The 18,654-nt window shown below is 39.6% G+C and overlaps 1 protein-coding gene across 15 annotated transcripts in view; it reads left to right on the top strand.

Moving 5' to 3' along the window:
* Window positions 1-18,654, top strand: part of DNAAF9 (dynein axonemal assembly factor 9) — a 167,185-nt gene that overhangs the window by 6,845 nt on the left and 141,686 nt on the right. For 13 of the 15 annotated variants that reach the window (XM_086333297.1, XM_086333296.1, XM_086333314.1 and 10 more), the window contains exon 2: window positions 15,902-15,981. In XM_086333297.1, coding sequence (XP_086189423.1) covers window positions 15,902-15,981 — 80 coding nt within the window. Of the gene's footprint in view, window positions 1-11,532; window positions 14,643-15,901; window positions 15,982-18,654 lie in introns of those variants that run through there. The other 2 variants (XM_086333302.1, XM_086333303.1) reach the window with 2 other exon arrangements.

The raw sequence follows: 18,654 nt of genomic DNA, 5'->3' as shown, positions 1-18,654 counted from the left end.
AGCTCTTAGAAAGTAGGGCCTTCCCAGGAAAACTTTTGTAAACTGAAATGGCATAAGTGAAGAAACAATTACTTCAAAACACATCTTGCTAACAGAGGCACAAAGTAAATCAGGCTAAAGCAGAGATGCTCACAGACACAGTTCAAAGCTGTTGCTGAGATGCTGAGTGTAGTTACCAGGAACGAGCTTGGCAGTGCCACTCATTGCTCCACTGTAAAACAGATGGTGGCTATCTTTGTTTTTCATCTTTTTTTCATAAAAGCAAAAACCTTCTTCAAATTTCTTTCAGTTACTGAAAACGGGTAGGTCTTTTGTAAAAACGACATTTTGAAAAGCAAGCCTCTGCCTGCTTATTTTCACATATATTTGGGATGACTGTGTTGTTGCATCAATAGGGCACAGTATTTTAACAGTGTTTCCTAGCTCTTGGGCTCTTCTGTGATGTTCTGATTTTTGGAGATGGGGAGTAAATGAGATCCAGATGCCCTCTACAGCTTACATACTGTTGTTTTGCCCTGAAATTAAGAAGAAAAGAAAAAGCAGTTTATGACTTGGGTATTTAAAACTGTTATCTGTAATTTGGGGCTTCACTGGTGGCTCAGTGGTAAAGAATCTGCCTGCCAGCACAGGATATGTGGGTTTGATCCCTGGATCAGGAAAATCCCCTGGAGAAGGAAATGGCAACCCACTTTAGTATTCTTGCCTGGAAAAATCCCATGGACAGAGGAGGAGCCTGGCAGGCTACAGTCCCTGGGATCACAAAAGAGTTAGACATGACTTAGTGACTAAACAACATCTGTGATTTTGAACCCTGGTTTGAGGGAAAGTTAGCTAATTTGGCCTGTTTTTTGTTTTAAGCTTCTTATTTGAAATAATATTTATAGATGAGTTGCAAATATGGTATATAGTGTTTCTATATGACCTTTACCCTGCTTCCTCTAATGTTGACATGGTGCATTTATCAAAGCTAAGAAATTAATATTTGTATTTCATATTAGTTTACTAAGTAAATTTTTGTTTACTTGGAGTTTATTACTCCAAACTTCATTTGGATTTGCCCAGTTTTTCCACTAATGTCTTTTTTCTATTCCAAGATTCATGTCAGGACTCAACATTGCATTTATATTTTGGCATGCTTTTAATAGTCAAAGAAATGCAGGAAAGTAATTGTGGATGCCTTCTGAATGAAGACCTGTGAACTGACTTTCCAAAGAGCAGATTGTGGAAATGTTCAGAGAAGGCTGGAGAAAAGGAAAAAAAATGGAAAACAATACATTCTTTCAGTGAAGTGTAGTGATAGACTTTGAGATACCATTTTTCCATTTATGGTGGGTAGCATTTTCTGAAGTTCTTATATTTAGTTTGTAGAGAGTCTTACATACCCCAATTTGTGAAATGGGTCTAGACATGAATTGCAGTTGGGTGCAAGTTTTAACCATTTTAGATAAGGTGACCTATCTGTTGTTGTTCAATCACTCAGTCGTGTCTGACTCTTCGTGATTTCATGGACTGAAGCACGCCAGGCTTCCCTGTCCTTCACCATCTCCCAGAGTTGGCTTAAACTCATGTCCATTGAGTCAGTGATGCCATGCAACCATCTCGTCCTCTGTCATCCCCTTCTCCTCTCGCCTTCTATTTTTCTCAGCATCAGGGCCTTTTCCAGTGAGTTGGCTCTTTGCATCAGGTGGCCCAAGTATTAGAGCTTCAGCTTCAGCATCAGTCCTTCCAATGAATACTCAGGACTGATTTCCTTGAGGATTGACTGGTTTGATCTCCTTGCAGTCCAAGGGACTCTCAAGACTCTTCTCCAACACCAGAGTTCAAAAGCATCAATCCTATCGGGACCTATTAGGAACTATTTGGCAGCTGGTAAAAGATAGTTAACAATAATGACAACTTTGAGGTTTAGTCTGTCTTGCAAAAGATGTCTGTCTAGAGGAGGGCAGGCTACCCCTAGTATGAAGTCATCAGGGAACCAGCCTCTTCTGTGTCTGTATTTAGCAAATGGATTCCATTTTTCCTATAGCTCCAGGGTCACAGAATGACTGCAGGAAGGAACTCCAGCTATCAGATCTTTGAGGAAAGAAGGCAGCTTTCCTAGATATGTCAGTTCCTTCTCTTCAGAAAGCTTTCCCAGCGGCCTCAACCTGATGGCTTTTGCATGTCTCATTGGTCAGCTCTAGAAGTAGAGAAGCTGTGCCTATTGTTGCTCCAAATCAGAATACTATTAGTAAAAAAAGAAGGAGAAAATGCATATGGATTAGGAAACTGTCTCTATCACAGGGAGGTATTAATAGCTATGTGGAATGAAAGTTATATTGCTTAGAATTACTAATGGGTCTGGTGAACTATATGAAAAAGTGCTGGGAGAAAATTCAAGTCACTGAATAGTCAGGTGATGCCAACACATCTCTCAGTCGTGCATGCTCACATGTATGTGTGTATGTGTTCCTTCAGTTTGAGTCACTTTATGGTCACTGTTTAACCATGTACTGGTCATGACAGCAGTAATGTTGGCTTTGTGTGTTCCATTGCAAGTTGCTCCAGAAAGGAATTCAGTGGGAAAGGACATTTATTGACTTGAGACACATCCTGCCTTTTTGCCTTTCTTCCAAGTCTGTTTCACAGAGAGAATAAATAATTGCCACTTTATTGCAGAGCCAGCTTTCTTAAACCTTAAACCCTTTTCTTAGTAGTCCTACAGTAGCTCGTTGTAATCATTGCATAAAGTCCGAATTAATGCTGATATAACTTGTGTTAACTCGTGTTGTTGATTTCCCCCCCAATATTTTATCATGAAAACTGTTCGTAAATACAAATAAGTTGAAAGAATTTTTCAGTGGACATTCATGTATATTCATACCTAGATTCTCTGCTTAATATATTTGCTCTGTTTGCCTTATAGTCATCCTGATATTCACCCATCAATTCATCCTATATTTTAATGCTTTTCAAAGTAAGTCATAGACATTGGTGTGGTTTAATCCTGAACATTTCCTGATGGTCCTTCTAATCAAGAGGTATGATTTTGTAATAAGAATGCTTTCTGTTTCAAGTGACAGAAACCCAACTCAAAAGAGTAAAGTAAAAAAGGAAATAAATGTATTGGCTACTTGACTGGAAGGAATAGTGGGGAGATAGACAAGCAGATGGTGAGTACAGCCATGAAATTAAAAGATGCTTGCTCTTTGAAAGAAAAGGTATGACCAACCTAGACAGCATATTAAAAAGCAGAGACATTACTTTGCCAGCAAAGGTCCATCTAATCAAAGCTTTGGTTTTTCCAGTAGTCATGTGTGGATGTGAGAGTTGGACTATAAAGAAAGCTAAGCACTGAAGAATTGATGCTTTTGAACTGTGGTGTTGGAGAAGACTCCTGAGAGTCCCCTGGATAGCAAGTAGATCCAACCAGTCCATCCTAAAGGAAATCAGTCCTGAATATTCATTGGAAGGACTGATGCTGAAGCTGAAACGCCAATACTTTGGCCACTTGATGGGAAGAACTGACTCATTTGAAAAGACCCTGATGCTGGGAAAGATTGAAGGCGGGAGGAGAAGGGGACGACAGAAGATGATTGGATGGCATCACCGACTCAATGGACATGAGTTTGAGTAGCATCACTATGAACAAAGCTAGTGGAGGTGATGGAATTCCAGTTGAGCTATTTCAGATCCTGAAAGATGATTCTGTGAAAGTGCTGCACTCAATATGCCAGCAAATTTGGAAAACTCAGCAGTGGCCACAGGACTGGAAAAGGTCAGTTTTCATTCCAATCCCAAAGAAAGGCAATGCCAAAGAATGCTCAAACTACCGCACAGTTGCACTCATCTCACACGCTAGTGAAGTAATACTCAAAATTCTCCAAGCCAGGCTTCAGCAATATGTGAACCGTGAACTTCCTGATGTTCAAGCTGGTTTTAGAAAAGGCAGAGGAACCAGAGATTAAATTGCCAACATCTGCTGGATCATGGAAAAAGCAAGAGAGTTCCAGAAAAACATCTATTTCTGCTTTATTGACTATGCCAAAGCCTTTGACTGTGGATCACAATAAACTGTGGAAAATTCTGAAAGAGATGGAAATACCAGACCACCTGACCTGCCTCTTGAGAAATCTGTACGCAGGTCAGGAAGCAACAGTTAGAACTGGACATGGAACAACAGACTGGTTCCAAATAGGAAAAGGAGTACGTCAAGGCTGTATATTGTCACCCTGCTTATTTAACTTCTATGCAGAGTACATCATGAGAAACGCTGAGCTGGAAGAAACACAAGCTGGAATCAAGATTTCTGGGAGAAATATCAATCACCTTAGATATGCAGATAACACTACCCTTATGGCAGAAAGTGAAGAGGAACTAAAAAGCCTCTTGATGAAAGTGAAAGTGGAGAGTGAAAAAGTTGGCTTAAAGCTCAACATTCAGAAAACAAAGATCATGGCATCCGGTCCCATCACTTCATGGGAAACAGATGGGGAAACAGTGGAAACAGTGTCAGACTTTATTCTTTGGGGCTCCAAAATCACTGCAGATGGTGACTGCAGCCATGAAATTAAAAGACACTTACCCCTTGGAAGGAAAGTTATGACCAACCTAGATAGCATATTCAAAAGCAGAGACGTTACTTTGCCAACAAAGGTCCGTCTAGTCAAGGCTATGGTTTTTCCAGTGGTCATGTATGGATGTGAGAATTGGACTGTGAAGAAGGCTGAGCGCCGAATAATTGATACTTTTGAACTGTGGTGTTGGAGAAGACTCTTGAGAGTCCCTTGGAGTGCAAGGAGATCCAACCAGTCCATTCTGAAGGAGATCAGTCCTGGGTGTTCTTTGGAAGGAATGATGCTAAAGCTGAAACTCCAGTACTTTGGCCACCTCATGCGAAGAGTTGACTCATTGGAGAAGACTCTGATGCTGGGAGGGATTGGGGGCAGGAGGAGAAGGGGACGACAGAGGATGAGATGGCTGGATGGCATCATTGACTCGATGGACGTGGGTCTGGGTGAACTCCGGGAGTTGGTGATGGACAGGGAAGCCTGGCGTGCTGCGATTCATGGGGTCGCAAAGAGTCAGACACGATTGATCGACTGAACTGGACTGAACTGGGAGTTGGTGATGGACAGGGAGGCCTGGCATGCTGCAGTCCATGGGTCACAAAGAGTCGGACACGACTGAGCGACTAAACTGAACTGAGACAAGATAGGAAGAATTGTACGAAGTAGGGCCTCAGGAACTGGGACTCTGCTATCAAAATAGTTGCCTCTATCCGTATAGCCTCAAATCCACTTTCTTCCTGGACTGTGACCCTAGAGGCCATTTCTCTTCTACATCTGAAACAGAAAGTCCCTGGAAAGGACTCCAGCTGGGCTGGCTTGTTGCTGGGTGACTCATGATTGGATGCTGTCGTAGAGAAGAGGCATAGTGTATGTTACTAAGGAAGATAAAAATGGAAAGCATGCCGAATGAATTATATACCTCAGAAAGCTTTCCCACTTGTTCTCGGATGCTAGCATGATTCTGGTGTTTGACAGAGAGATTACAAAAGAAAATAACAACTGCAGAAATCCTAAATGAAGTACTGGTACAGTCAGCCCTTCAGATTCACAGGTTCTGCATGCATGGATTCAACCACTCAAATCAAAAATATATTTTTTAATTTAGGAAAGTTCCAAAAAGCAAAACTTGAGTTTGCCATCCACAAGCAACTATTTACGTACCATTTACATTGTATTTACAACCGTTCACATAGCATTCATATTAGGTTAAGTAATCTAGAGATGATATAAAATATACTGGGGAGCTTCCTTGGTGGCTCAGTGATGATGGATCTGCCCATCAATTCAGGAGACACGGGTTCACTCCCTGATCCAGGAAGATCTCACATGCCACAGAGCAGCTGAGCCCATGGACCACAGCTATTGAGCCTGTACTCTAGAGCCTGGGAACTGCAACTATTGAACTGATGTGCTGCAACTGCTGAAGCCCACATGCCCTAGAGTTTGTGCTCCACAACAGGAGAAGCCACTGCAGTGAGAAGCTGGCACACTGCAATGAAGACTAGCTCCCATGCAGCAGTGGAGACCTAGCATAGCCAAAAATTAGCAAATAAGAAAAATTATTAAAAAATGTACCAGATAATGTGCATAGGTTATAATGTAAATACTATGCCATTTTATGTAAGGGACTTGAACATCTGCAGATTTACTATCTGAGGGGTTCCTGGAATCAATCCTTCATGGATACCAAGGGACAACTGTCTGACAAGGAGACTTCTGACTATTACATTAATAGTTCAAGAGTGGTAATACATGGTTTAGAAGTTATGGGGAAACAGGTATTCTGGTATATTGTAGATGAATGTTTTAAGAAAACAATTTAGCAAAATTTCTCAAATTTTTAAATGCAGATACCTCTTAACCTGGCAATGCTAGTCTCTGCCTTGCAGAAAATTTGTTGCTATTTGTGTTCAGTAGGTAAGTCTTGTCCGACTGTTTTCCACCCTATGGACTGCAGCACGCAAGGCTTCCCTGTCCTTCACTATCTCCTGGAGTTTACTCAAACTCATGTCCACTGTGTTGATGATGCCATCCAACCATCTCATCCTCCTTCTCCTTCTCCTCCTGCCCTCAGTCTTTACCAGTGTCAGGGTCTTTTCCAGTGAGTCGACTCTTTGCATCAGGTGGCCAGAGTATTGGAGCTTTGGCTTCAGCATCAGTCTTTCCAATGAATATTCAGGGTTGATTTCCTTTAGAATTGACTGATTTGATCTCCTTGCAGTCCAAGGGACTCTCTAGAGTCTTCTCCAGCACCACAGTTCAAAAGCATCGGTTCTTTGGTGCTCAGTCTTCTTTATGGTTCAACTCTCACATCGGTACATGACTGCTGGAAAAACCATAGCTTTGACTATACAGCCCTTTGTCAGCAGAGTGATGTATCTGCTTTTTAATACACTGTCTAGGTTTGTCGTAGCTTTTCTTTCAAGGAGCAAGCATCTTTTAATTCTATGGCTGCAGTCACAGTCTGCAGTGATTTTGGAGCCCAAGAAAATAAAATCTGTCACTGTTTCTCCTTTTGCCCCATCTATTTGCCACGAAGTGATGAGATCTGATGCCATGATTGTAGTTTTCTGAGTTTTGAGTTTTAAGCCAGCTTTTTTTTTAGACTTGTGCCAAAGATGGCTTTATAAGGTTGTTCATTGAAACATTGTTTGCTGTTTGCAAAAATAATAAAAATCATGAATGTTCAATCATAGTGTCTTGTTAAGTAAAAGCAAAAGGATATAGTACAACAGTGTTAAAAATGAGGTTGTGTTGTATTTACTATCTTGGAAAGATCTTGAGGTACAATGTTAAGTAAAAAAAAAAGCACGTTGCAGAGCAGTTACATATCTCATTATTTTGATTTTATGTAAAAACAGTGAAATGAAAAACAACTCTCTCCCCAAAAAACTCACCCAAACTATGTATTAACTATATTATATCAGATTGTTCACAGCAGTTTTATAGGATGAAGTGATTCAGATTGGTATGAGAATTCACTTTGTAAAACATCCAAACCACAAAGCATATAAGGAGAATATATTCATGTTTTAATAGTTTGATTTTAAAAATCAAAAAGCATAAATTATGAAGAAAAACAGACAAAAATAAAAATTGCAAAATTTCTCCCATTTCCAGGGAACCATGATAATAAAACACAAACAAAATATACTTAGCTATGTATATAGTAATTGTTATAACAGCAATGAGCAGTGAACTAACTAATAAGTATAAAATGGACAGTGGGGAGAACGGAGGTGATTGTTAAGAATTCAGAAATACTGTGTCTGAGGCTAACTTTGTTGTCAGGAAATCAGTGAGGTACATCAGAAAGTAAAGTTCAGAGCCAGGATATTTGGTCACTCAGGTTCTGATGCTGTTAATCTTTACTCAGCCTTGTGATCTGGGCAGACTGCTTCTGTCTAGGTCTTGTTTTTGCCGTATCACCTGTCATGTCTAGATTTTGAGGCTGAATCCAACGAAAGTGAGAAGTATAGTATTCAAGCAGCTTATTTGATAAAAACTGTATTTCTGGCTGTGCTGAGCGTTCACTGTCGTTGTTTAGTCTGCTTTTGACCCTCTGCAGATACTCTAAAGGAGGAACTTTGTAGCGTTGCAGGTGACCACAGGCCTTCTACTCGGGATGTGCTAGCTTTTGTTCAGGTAGACCTGAAAGCTACAGGGCGGTGCTAGTGCTGGGTTTGGTGTGTGTTTTTGAGCGACTGAACTGAACTGAAAGTTTCTACTGAAAAAAAAAGGGAAAAAAGACTGGATGGATACAAAGAAAACTCATAATGGTCACCTCTGAGGGTGGGGAATAGTGAAGACTTAAGTTTCGTATGTAGTGTTCTGATTTTTAAATAAAAAAGGATAATAAATTAATACTTCACATAACTGAAAAAAGCACTAATGTAGGTTAATTCTGAGTGCTTGGAATATGAATATTTTGGTTTTCTTTATACTTAATAGGTGATTTTTAAATAGATAAATATTTCAGTAAATGAAAAGTTTAATGGTTCAGTGATAGGCTATGTTCTAGTCAAAAATTGGGAAGCAAGAAAACGTTCAAAGGAAAAAAAGAACTAAATTTAGATCTAGCCATTTTACAACAAAATGTTATTAATGTTTTACTCTGGGAAGAGAAAGATCTTCCTACATTTTATTTGCTTCTACTTGCTTTGGCCAAAAAACCCCTCTTTTGCTCCTGTCTTGGCTTCCCATAGCAGTAGTTGGGGAACTGGCTTTTCCTGGTCACATGACCTGTTAAAGCTTTTTGGCACTGGCTGGTTCTGAGCTTGAAAACTCGAGCTCTTGGTAACTTGGTAGTCAGCCAGGATTGGGAAATGGACCAAAGGACCAACTTAACGAAATCTTTCTAGTGCAGAGAATGATTGCAAGATGAATCTTATATTAAACATGAGAAAGTGGGGATGGATAGGCAACCATTTCCCAGGGATAGAGTTTTCTTACTTTAATCTTAATCATGTTGCAGTTTAAATTCTGCTGCTTCCAAAACCCTGAGTTACTCCACATGTTCCCCCTTATCTCTGCTGCTAAGTCACTTCAGTCATGTCCGACTCTGTGCGACCCCATAGACATCAGCCCACCAGGCTCCCCCGTCCCTGGGATTCTCCAGGCAAGAACACTGGAGTGGGTTGCCATTTCCTTCTCCAATGCATGAAAGTGAAAAGTGAAAGTGAAGTCGCTCAGTCGTGTCCGACTCTTAGCGACCCCATGGATTGCAGCCTACCAGGCTCCTCCGTCCATGGGATTTTCCAGGCAAGAGTACTGGAGTGGGGTGCCATTGCCTTTCCGCCTTATGTCTAGCCCCAGATTTTTATTATGAAGATGTTCAAACAATACAGAAAAAATGAAAGAATAGTACAAGAATATACCCATCACTTAGATTTACCAGTTTTGACTCTTTGCCTGTGTGCATTGTCTTTAGTTTTTCTTTTCTTTTCATTCTTTTTTGTTAAACTCTTTATGTTGACATAGTAGTAGACATCATGGCACTTTGTAGACATCATGGCACTTCACTGAAAAAGGACGTTCTACTATGTAACCACCATAATATTATCTCAGCTAAGAAAATTGATAGTAAATTTGAATATGCCCTGGATAATAGATAATATTCTATTAATATGTAATAGAGGCATACTCAAATTTTTGTCAGATGTCTTATAGATGTTTCCCTTGGGTGGGTTGGTTGGTTGGTTTTGTTTAAATCAAATTAAGGTTAATAAGTTGCACTGACTTACTATTCTTTATTACAAGAGTTCTCCCTCTCTGTTTTTTCTGTTTTACATGACATTGGCTTCTTTAAACTTAAAATTTTTTAAACTATGGCAGAATATACATAAAATTTACCATCTAAACTGTTCTAAGTGTACAGTTTAGTGGCATTAAGGATTTTTACCTTATTGTGCTACATTCACCAGTATCCATCCACAGAACTCTTCATCTTGCAGAACTGAAACTCTGGTACCTGTTAAACAATAACTCCCCACTCCTTCCTCCACCTCATCCCCTCGTCCCCTGGCAACCACCATTCTACTTTCTGTCTTTGTAAATTTGTCTGTTGTAAGTACCTCATAAAAGTGGAATCATACAATATTTGTCCTTTCGGGACTGGCTTATTTCACTTACTGTAAGGTCCTTACGGCTTATTTCATGTATTATCATGTGTCAGAATTTCTGTCCTTTTTAAGATTGAATGATACTCCATTGTATGTATAGACCACAGTTTATCAGGTGGCACTAGTGGTAAGAAGCCTGCCTGCCTGTGCAGGAGACATGAGAGACATGGATTCAATCCCTAGGTTGGGAAGATCCCCTGAAAAAGGGATAGCAACCCACTCCAGTATTCTTGCCTGGATAATCCCCTGGACAGAGGAGTCTGGCATTAAACATATAATATTATATATTAAGTTCCAATGTAGGAATATGAATGTATTTCTGTTATTGATGTCTTCTTTAATTTACTTCAGAAATCTGCAAGTGATTCAGTTTCTCTGAATCATCACCAGCATTTGATATCATCACTGTTTGTTATTTTAGTAGTAGATGTATAGTAGTGTCTCACTGTGGTTTTAATTTGCATTTCTCTAATCTATGAGATCAAATTGCCAACATTCATTGGACCACAGAGGAAGCAAGGGAATTCCAGAAAAACATCTACTTCTGCTTTATTGAGTATGCTAAAGCCTTTGACTGTGTGGATCACAACAAACTGTGGAACATTCTTCAAGAAATAAGAATGCCAGACCACCTTACCTGTCTCCTGAGAAACTTGTTTGTGGGTCAAAAAGCAACAATCAGAACCTAACATGGAACAGCTGACTGGTTCAAAATTAGGAAAGGAGTATGACAATGCTGTATATTGTCACCCTGTTTATTTAACTTCTGTGCAGAGCACATCAAGTGAAATGTTGAACTGGATGAATGACAAGCTGGAATCAAGATTGCTGGGAGAAATATCAACAACCTCAGATATGCAGATAATACAATTCTAATGGCAGAAAGTGAAGAGGAACTAAAGAACCTCTTGATGGGTGTGAAAGAGGAGAGTGAAAAGGCTGGCTTGAAACTCAACATTTTTTAAAAAAACTAAAATCATGGCATCAGGTCCCATCACTTCATGGCAAATAGGTGAAATCAGGTGCGTTCAGGGTGATATAGCCATAGACTTCATGGCAAATAGAGAAAAAGTGGAGGCAATGACAGATTTTATTTTCTTGGGCTCCAGAGATCACTTCTGACAGTAACTGCAGCCATGAAATTAAAAGACTCTTGCTGCTTGGAAGGAAAGTTATGATAAACCTAGATGACATTAAAAAGCAGAGACATCACATTGTCAACAAAGGTACATATAGTCAAAGCTGTGGTTTTTCCAGTAGTCATGTACGGTTGTGAGAGTTGGAGCATAAAGAAGGCTGAGTGCCCAGGAACTGATGTTTTTGAATTGTGGTGCCGGGGAAGACCCTTAAGAGTCTCTTGGACAGCAAGGAGATCAAACCAGTCAATCCTAAAGGGAATCAACTATGAATATTCATAAGGACTGATGCCAAAGCTGAAGCTCCAATATTTTGGCCACCTGATGCAAAGAGCCAACTCATTAGAAAAGACCCTGAAAGACTGAAGGAAAAAGAAGGGGGCAGCAGCGGATGAGATGGTTAAATAGTATCATCAACTCAATGGACATGAATTAGAGCAAACTCTGGGAGATAGTGAAGGACAGGGAAGCCTGAGGTGCTGTAGTCCATGGGGTTGCAAATGGTCAGACACGACTTAACTACTGAACAACAACAACAACAATGGATAATGATGTTGAATCTGTTTTCATGTGTTTATGTGACATTTCTCTATCCACTTTGAGAAAATTTTCTTTATACCTTGACCTATTTTCTAATTGGAGTGTTTTTTTTGCTGTTGAGTTTTGAGTTTTTTTGTATTGTGCTTTTTCAAATAAGTGATTTGCAAATATTTTCTCCCATTTTGTAGTTTGCCTTTTCATTCTCTCAATAGTCTTTCACAAAGCAGAAGTTTAAAATTTTGGTGAAGTCTAATGTATCAATTTTTAATGGATCATACTTTTGGTGTCAAGTCTAAGAATTTCATTGAATCCTATATCCTGAATATTTTCTTCTCTTCTTTTAAAGATTTTATATATAAATCTTTAAATCCGTGATCTCTTTTGAGTTAATTTTTGTGCCAGTTATAAGGTTTTGGTTAAGGTTCATGTTTTTGTCTATGGATATCCAGTTGTTCCAACGCCATTTATTGAAGAGACTATTTTTCCTCTCTTGGGTTACTTTCCATGCTGTCTCAAATATTACTTGGCTATATTTTTGGGTCTATTTCTGTTGTTCCTGTTCCATTCCATTGGTCTATGTATCTGTCTTTTAGCCAGAACCACAGTCGTGATTACTTTAGCTATATAATATGTCTTAAGATCAGACATAGTGATTCCTCCCACTTTATTCATTTTCTAAACAGTTCTCACTGTCCTTGAATGTTCCTTTATTTTTCCCTCTAAGTTTTAGAGTGATCTTATCTATGTCTGTAAAAAAATCTTGCTAGGATTTTAATAGGAATTGTGTTAAACCTATAAATCAATTTGAGAAGAATTGACATATATATTATGTTGAATGTCTCCACTTACTTAGATCTTTTTCGGTTTCCTTTATCAATGTTTTGTATTTTTTAGCATGTAAGTACTGTTCATGTTTTGTTCAGTTTATATTTAAATGATACTATATTTTTAATTTCTGTGTTCATGTATACAGTTGGTTTTTATATGTTGATATTATGACTTTGTTGAACTCACTTATTCTAAGATTTTTTTATAGATTCTGTGAGATTCCCTATATAGGCCATTGTGTCATCTATGCAAATAATTTAATATCTTCCTTTTCTATCTGTATACCTTTTATTTCCTTTTTTTGCCTGATTGCATTGGCTTGAACTTCCAGTATTATGTTGAATGGGTTAATGAGAGCATAGATCCTTTTCTTGTTCCGTGTTTTTTTTCTTTTCTTTTTTTTTTACCATTAAGTATATCCCAGAATTTGCTTTGGAGGGTTTTTTTGTTTGTTTTTTTTGGTATCAAAACCAAAATTGATTTTATCAAGTTGAGGAAACTCATCTATTTGTAGTTTTCTAAGTTTTTTAAATTATGAATTGGTGTTAATTTTTTCAGATTTTTCTGCATCAATTATGTGGTCATATGATTTTTTTTTTTCTTCTTTAGCCTGTTAGATTAGGGATTATATTTATTGATTTCCAGACTTTCATCCCTCTTGGCCGTAGTGTGTAATTCTTTTTATATGTTGTTGACTTACATTTACTAATATTTTATTGAGGATTTCTGTATCTATATTCATGGTAGATATTTATTTGTATGTTTCTATATTTTTGGTGCTGTCTTTGTCTGGTTTTGGTATTAGGTAGAAGATGGTGACCGTCTTGAGGGAAGGTAGTGATAAGGACCACTAAGTCATGGACTTGGTATGTGGGAACGTCAGAAAGAACAGGGGGAAAAGGGAATTCAAGACATGGAAATGGTGTTATTTAGCTGGAAATACTATTGCTTGGATGAGTATAGGACAAGTGTACTAGAACAGAGGAGTGAGGATGGAGTCTGACTGTTATGGATGGAACAGTTATTGTAGTAGGTTTATGGAGAATCTTAGATAATGAGGATGTGGTGGGGCTTCTAGGTAGCGAAGAGGAACTAAAGAGCCTCTTGATGGGGTGAATGAGGATAGTGAAAGAGCCAGCTTAAAACTAAGTATTAAAAAAACTAAGATTATGGTATCCGGCCCCATTTCTTCATGACAAATAGAAGGGGAAAAGATGGTAGTCGTGACAGATTTCTTCTTGGGCTCTAAAATCATTGTGGATGGTGACTACAACCATGAAATCAGAAGACAATTGCTTCTTGGCAGGAAAGCTATGACAAACCTAGACAGTGTGTTGAAAAGCAGAGACATTACTCTGCTGACCAAGGTCTGTATGGTCAAGGTTGTGGTCTTCCCAGTGGTCATGTACGGTTGTGAGAGCTGGATCGTAAAGAAGGGAGAGCACCAAGGCATTGATGCCTTCAAACTGTGGTGCTGGAGAAGACTCCTGAGACAAACTGTAAATCCTCTCAGCTGTTACGTAACCATATATTTACAAAAGGTGGGGGTGAGACAGCCTGGCCACCGCCATCTTGGCTAATTCACTTTTCTACAGAATTGCTCCATTTCTGTGCAAATCTCTGATTCCACTGCTGTTAGAGACATACTCTTCCAGTGCTTTTCAACACACTGTCTAGGTTTGTCATAGCTTTCCTGCCAAGAAGCAATCGTCTTGTTTTATCTCCCTTGGACAGCAAGGAGATCAAACCAGTCAATCTTAAGGGAAATCAACCCTGAATACTCACTGGAAGGACTGATGCTGAAGCTCCAGTATTTTAGTCACCTGATGTGGACAGCTGACTCACTGGAAAAGTCCCTGATGCTGGAAAAGATTGAGGGCAGAAGGAGAAGAGAGAGTCAGAGGATGAGATGGCTGGATGGCATCACTGAAGCAATGAACATAAACTTGGGCAAACTCTAGGAGATGGTGAGGGACAGGGAGGCCTGGTGTGCTGCATCCATGGGTTGTAAAGAGTCAGACACGACTGGGTGCCCAAACAACAACGATTGGGAATATGTTGACTGTAGGGGGGAAAATTAATATAAGAGCCTTAAGGGGTGAATAGTGGAGACAGATCTTGGACCAGAAGGTGATATGGACAGACCCTATGGAAGGATCAGTCTCAAGCAGGAAAGTGAACCACTCTCGGAATCTGGGAGGGAGAAGGGATTGATACGGAAAGCATGGGGTCCTTAGAGGTGATATCAGTGTCCGGAAGTACCTCTCCTTATGCTTTGTTTGGAAGGAAGAGTATGTCTCTAACATCAGTGGAATCAGAGATTTGCACAGAAATGGAGCAGTTCTGTAGAGAAAGATCGAATTAGCCAAGATGGCAGTGGTCAGGCTGTCTCACCCCCACCTTTTGTAAATATATGGTTATGTAACAGCTGAGATGATTTACAGCACTGTGCACACACATCACAGTGTACTCACTTGGTCCATTTTAATTTTGTAAACCTGTATAATTTCCACTTGATAAGCCCTTGAGGCTGTGTTATGGCTGCATCCACTGGGTCAACCAAGAGAGAATGCAGCATGGCTGCCGTACGGCTGCTATGCCAGCCCAGAGAGAATTAGACACGACTGCAGTTCCTACAGCTCCTTGAGTCTTCTTCCAGCTTGCCCACGCACCCCTTGCCTACCCTGGGTTCAGTGAACAGTGTGAACAGCAAGACAGTTGGCGTAGTTGGCAGGATGATACAGCAAGAAATACCATGTACTGACACACTTATGGGGGTAGTTGTGATGACACTCACTGGTCCTTAGTTTGATTTTTATCTGCTTGTTTTTTGTTTTTAACAGATCAATAAGGACCACAGTTAGGACAAATTAGTGTAGAAACTCTTCTTTGATAATATTCAAAATTAAGACATTGGAGGTTCTTCTGGTCATCTGCTGGGTTCTAGTCCTGTCTAGCATTGATTATGACAGGGCCTTTGGTTCCATTCTTTGTTGAATGAGAGAGCCACTGACCATACAGTTTATAATCAGCAGTTCAGACTTAGTCTACAGACCAATTCTGCATAATCTCTTCCACAAAATATTAGAAAAAAGAATACGTAATTTATTTTTATGATTCTGACGTCAAAGTCAGACAGAGAACAGTTTCCATCACTTGCTGTCATTTTCTTTCTCATGCCTTCATGTGCTGGCACTCAGGGAGCTGATTTCTTTTCTTATTGCAGCTGCAGTCGACTCCGCCAGGTTCAGCGCATCTTGACCCAGAGCAGCAAGTCTCGACCCGACGGGATCCTCTGCATCCTAGGTCAGTGTTTTTCACAAGCTGGGACTCAGGGCTGGGGCAACTTGCTTCTGTTCACAGGAAGATATTAATAATAGTGTCATCACTGTGAGACAAGCTGTGAGTTAGTATTCTTCTCCCAGCCCTTGTTCCCCTTAAATCTGTTGCTGTTTTAATGAAGTCCACTGACGTATCAGTGAAATAGGGAGCCTGTACCACAGAGTAGGCAGTTTGTTTATGTTATTTCTCCTCACAGTGATCCTTGTAAGGGGGCGAAATTGAGACTCTGGGGGACAAAACAGACTTGCCTAGGGCCATAGAGTGACAGAATTGGGTGTTTATTCCTTATCACTTTCTTTTACTATGAAAGAAAAATTAAGACAGTACACAGTAATGAAGTTTTCTAATCATCCCAGATACCAGTTCCACTCCCCAAGAGATAACATCAACTGTATTTTTTTAACACAAAAGGGAACATTTTATGTATATTGTTGCTAACCTAACTGAAAAAATTTTCACTTGATAAGTGTATCTTGGAGATTTTTCTATGTCAGATCAGTCTCCTTCTTTATTTCATTTTCATTTACATTCACAGTATTGAGTCATAAAACTTGCTTGGATCAGGTTGTTTGTCTGTCAGCTTTCTAATTTCCTTCCCACCAGAAGTGAACCACTTTCTTTTTTGTCCTTCAGATAGTCTATGCATAATTTTATTTTTTCACTTACTAGCACTTTCATTTAAACTTATGAGAGTCAGTGTGCAGAGTGCACACTGGAGTTTGAAATACGCACTCTGGAGCCAAGCAGGTTTTGGGTTTGAATTTTGACTCCATCACTCACTTACTCAAGAGACATAGTTTACAGTGGGCCTAGAATTCCAGTCATTGGTTTCAAATGCTGAAACAACAATCACTGGATTCTCTTTCCAGCTGCAGCCAATAAAGGGGGTGGGGGCTCTCTCTGCCATGAAGTTACTTTTGAATAAAACCACCTATTTGTTACTGTACTTATGCTATTATTCCTGTTAGTTAAGGCTCAACCTAGTAAAAATAGGCAGCATAAAATCGATCACGTGGGCAACTTGAATACAAATACTAAAGGATTGAAAAAAGGGTCAACCTAAAGAATACCATGAGACCAGATACATATATATATATATATATATATATATATATGTAAAATGAAAACACAAGTCTTGCAGAAATTGATGTTTGAAGGTGGGTATGTGAAGTTTAAGGTAAAAAGTTAATAAACCTCTAGGACAAAGAGCTGTGAAGCCAGAAGTCAATGAGGCACTTGTATGTTTTTAAACAACTTCAGGAGTTTAGTGAATTCTACTTTGGGGGGTAATTAGAGTTATCATAGCATCTCGTGATCAGTTGGTTGGTTTAATTTAGCCTTCTAACCCCTGCAGTATCCTTCCTAGCAACTCTGACTCCCTCCACTTTGGCATTTGCCATTTAGTTCTTATGATATAGGAAATGTTTTCACTGATTTTCTGCTAACCTTTGTAAAAAAAACAGTTTTATGGTGGTATTAATTCATGTATAGTAAACTGCATATATTTAAAGGGTACAATGTGATAAGTTTTGACATATGTATGTTGTTGCTGTTTAGTCGCTAAGTCATTTCTGACTCTTTGTGACCCCGTGAACTGCAGCTGGGCAGGCTTCCCTGTCTGCTATCTCCCAGAGTTTGCTCAAATTCATGTCCATTGAATCAGTGTGATGCTATCCAGCCATCTCATCCTCTATCACCCACGTTTCCTGCCCTCAGTCTTTTCCAGCATTAGGGTTTTTTCCAGTGAGTCGGCTCTTCGCATCAGGTGCCCCAAGTATTGGAGCTGCAGCTTTAACATTAGTCCTTCTAATGAATATTCATGGTTGATTTCCTTTAGAATTGACTGGCTTGATCTTCTTGCAGTCCAGGGGACTCTCAAGAGTCTTCTTCAGCACCACAATTCAAAAGCATCAATTCTTTGGTGCTCAGCTTTCTTTATGGTCCAACTCTCACATCCCTACATGACTACTGGAAAAACCGTAGCTTTGACTATACAGACCTTTGTTGACAAAGTGATGTCTCTGCTTTTTAATACACTGTCTAGATTGGCCATAGCTTTTCTTCCAAGGAGCAACCATCTTTTAATTTCATAGCTAGAATCGCTGTCCACAGTGATTTTGGATCCCAAGAAAATAAAATTTGTCACTGTTTCCACTTTTCCCCCTTCTGTTTACCATGAAGTGATGGGACTGGATACTATGATTTTAGTTTTTTGAAATGCTGAGTTTCAAGTCAGCTTTTTCACTCTCCCCTTTCACCCTCATCAAGAGGCTCCTTTTTGCTTTCTGCTGTTAGAGTGGTATCATCTGTATATCTGAGGTTGTTGATATTTCTCCCAGCAATCTTTTTTATTTACTTATTTATTTTAATTGGAGGATAATTACTTTACAATATTGTGGTGACTTTTGCTATACATCAACATGAATTGGCCATAGACATACATGTGTCCCCCTGTCCTGAACGCCCCCGCCACCATCTTCCTCCCCAGCCCCCTCTCCACCACCTTCCTCCCCACCCCCTCCCCCCAGGTTGTCACAGAGCACCAGCCCTGGTTGCCCTGCTTCATGCATGGAACTTGCACTGGTCATCCATTCTGCATACAGTAATGTACATGTTTCAGTGCTATCCTCTCAAATC

Source organism: Bos grunniens, chromosome 13 (genome assembly GCF_055505025.1).
Source record: "Bos grunniens cultivar Pamir isolate PY7600 chromosome 13, Bosgru_T2T1.0, whole genome shotgun sequence".
NCBI lineage: Eukaryota > Metazoa > Chordata > Mammalia > Artiodactyla > Bovidae > Bos > Bos grunniens.
This window is presented reverse-complemented; position numbering and strand designations above follow the sequence as displayed.